The sequence below is a fragment of the Chenopodium quinoa genome, unplaced genomic scaffold (assembly GCF_001683475.1).
Source record: "Chenopodium quinoa cultivar QQ74 unplaced genomic scaffold, ASM168347v1, whole genome shotgun sequence".
NCBI classification, from domain to species: Eukaryota; Viridiplantae; Streptophyta; class Magnoliopsida; order Caryophyllales; family Amaranthaceae; genus Chenopodium; species Chenopodium quinoa.
In genome coordinates, this window is record NW_018742763.1 from 2,734,230 (window position 1) to 2,735,948 (window position 1,719).

Sequence of the window (1,719 nt, forward strand, 5' to 3'; positions counted from 1 at the left end):
AAAAACCAGACTTCTTTGAAAGAGAAACAAACCTCTTCCTTCCTCTTTAAAACATTCAAAAAAACCTCTTCAACACGAATTCTGCTCCAAGGTATATTCCAATTTTTTTGCCTTTCTCCTCCTCAATTCGCCATTTATTGGTTTGGGACTCTATAATTATGTTTCCTTTTTTTAGTTTAGATCACCGCACTATAATTATGTTTCCTTTGTTTTTTTTTCTTGGTTTTAGGGGTAGTTTTCTTTTTCTTGGTTTATTTGATAGTTTGGTTTTGCTTATCTTTCTGCATGTGGTGTATTCCTATGTTTTGTCTTGTTAATTGTTTTGATGTACTGAATTATGATGTTTTAGTTATTTTTTCCGTTTTTTTATTGGTTTTCCGGCATGTGGTGTATTCCTATGTTTTTGCCTTAATGGGGGGTTTAAAGATACTGAATTATGGGGCTTTTTATTTTTGCCATTTTACAAAGTATTTATTATTAATGGTTTCTTTTTCTTGTGGTGATCATGCTTATTTTTCTGCATTTGCTATATTGTGTCTGGTATTTTCCTGTTTCTGTCTTGTTGTTCCTCATGTCGCCATTAATGGGGTGTCTATTTTTTTCCTTGTTCTTTTCCTCATTTCGCCAGCAATGGGTTGAAGGCAAAGAATTATAGGGTTTTTTTTTCCCAATTTTAAAATAATATTTTTTCGGTTTTTGTTCTTGAGGTGGGAAATCATGACTTTAGAAATTAATGTGGGGGATTTTTCTACATTCTAAAATTTTTCCTCTTCCTATAGGCGAAACCATGGCTAACAACAATAGGGACATGAGTGAGGTAAAAGCGCAACTTGAAGTGTTGTACGCAGAGTTGGCCGAAATCAATGCACAAAAGAAGGGTAAGATAGAAGAATTGGCTAAGATTAGAGCATCACATGTCGGCCTGGTTGCAGCGGCTCCAAGAACAACGAATTGCACACCTTCACAATCAAGTTTATGAAATCCGTTCAACGGCTATGGCAGGTTATGCCGGAAATGACACGGCTGTTGGAAATGTGCAACCTGTTGAGAGGATTATTGAAGAGGACAGGGGTGGTGCTGTGGCTAAGAATGTTGGTGTTGATGATGGTGGTCATGGTGATGATTAGATGGAGGAATACAATCAATAGGGGGGTGACGGTGATGATGCAGAAGAGGGGAATGTTGATGACGCAGAAGAGGGGACTGCTGATGATGAGGATGATGAAGATGCAGAAGATGAAGATGATGAAAATAGGGATGAGGACGGGGGTGAAGCTGATGAAGATGATGATTCTGAAACTGATCATGGAGGGCACTAGTCTTCTGTCTCTGATGATGGTGGAGATGAGTTTACCGGTAATGCTGACAACAGCGGGTCAGACAATTCAGATGCTTACCGGCGCACTCCTAGCAACTATGACCGCATTTGTTAAATGAATTTGTTATCTAGGTTAGTTTGTTTATAATTTGCCCTTGTTTATATTGGGATTTAGGTTGGTTTATTTATATTTAGTTTTGTAACCTAAACAATATGTTTAAGTTTAAGTTTAAGTTTACAGACTATGTTTATATTTGTTAAATGAAAGCACCCGTATGGAATTCCTTGACTGATGACCCAAGTCTTTGGCAGAATTTTCAAAGACACCTACCTATAGTCGCTGTAAGAAGTGATCATGGTAGAGAATTTGATCAATTGAATTTTGAAAACTTTTATGCAAA

At 37.1% G+C, this 1,719-nt stretch overlaps 1 protein-coding gene across 1 annotated transcript; it reads left to right on the forward strand.

Moving 5' to 3' along the window:
- The first annotated feature begins 787 nt into the window (after positions 1–787).
- Positions 788–1,319, forward strand: LOC110724384 (nonsense-mediated mRNA decay protein 2-like). The gene is made up of 3 exons (XM_021903803.1): positions 788–878; positions 1,003–1,091; positions 1,149–1,319. Exons 1-3 carry the CDS (start codon positions 788–790, stop codon positions 1,317–1,319), a joined length of 351 nt encoding a protein of 116 aa, XP_021759495.1.
- Positions 1,320–1,719: the final 400 nt, after the last annotated feature.

Coding starts and splice junctions, on each gene's coding strand:
- LOC110724384 (XM_021903803.1), top strand. CDS start 788: ATGGCTAACAACAATAGGGACATGAGTGAGGTAAAAGCGCAACTTGAA. Junction 879..1,002: donor AATCAATGCACAAAAGAAGG/GTAAGATAGAAG, acceptor CGGCTATGGCAG/GTTATGCCGGAAATGACACG. Junction 1,092..1,148: donor GTGGTGCTGTGGCTAAGAAT/GTTGGTGTTGAT, acceptor TACAATCAATAG/GGGGGTGACGGTGATGATGC.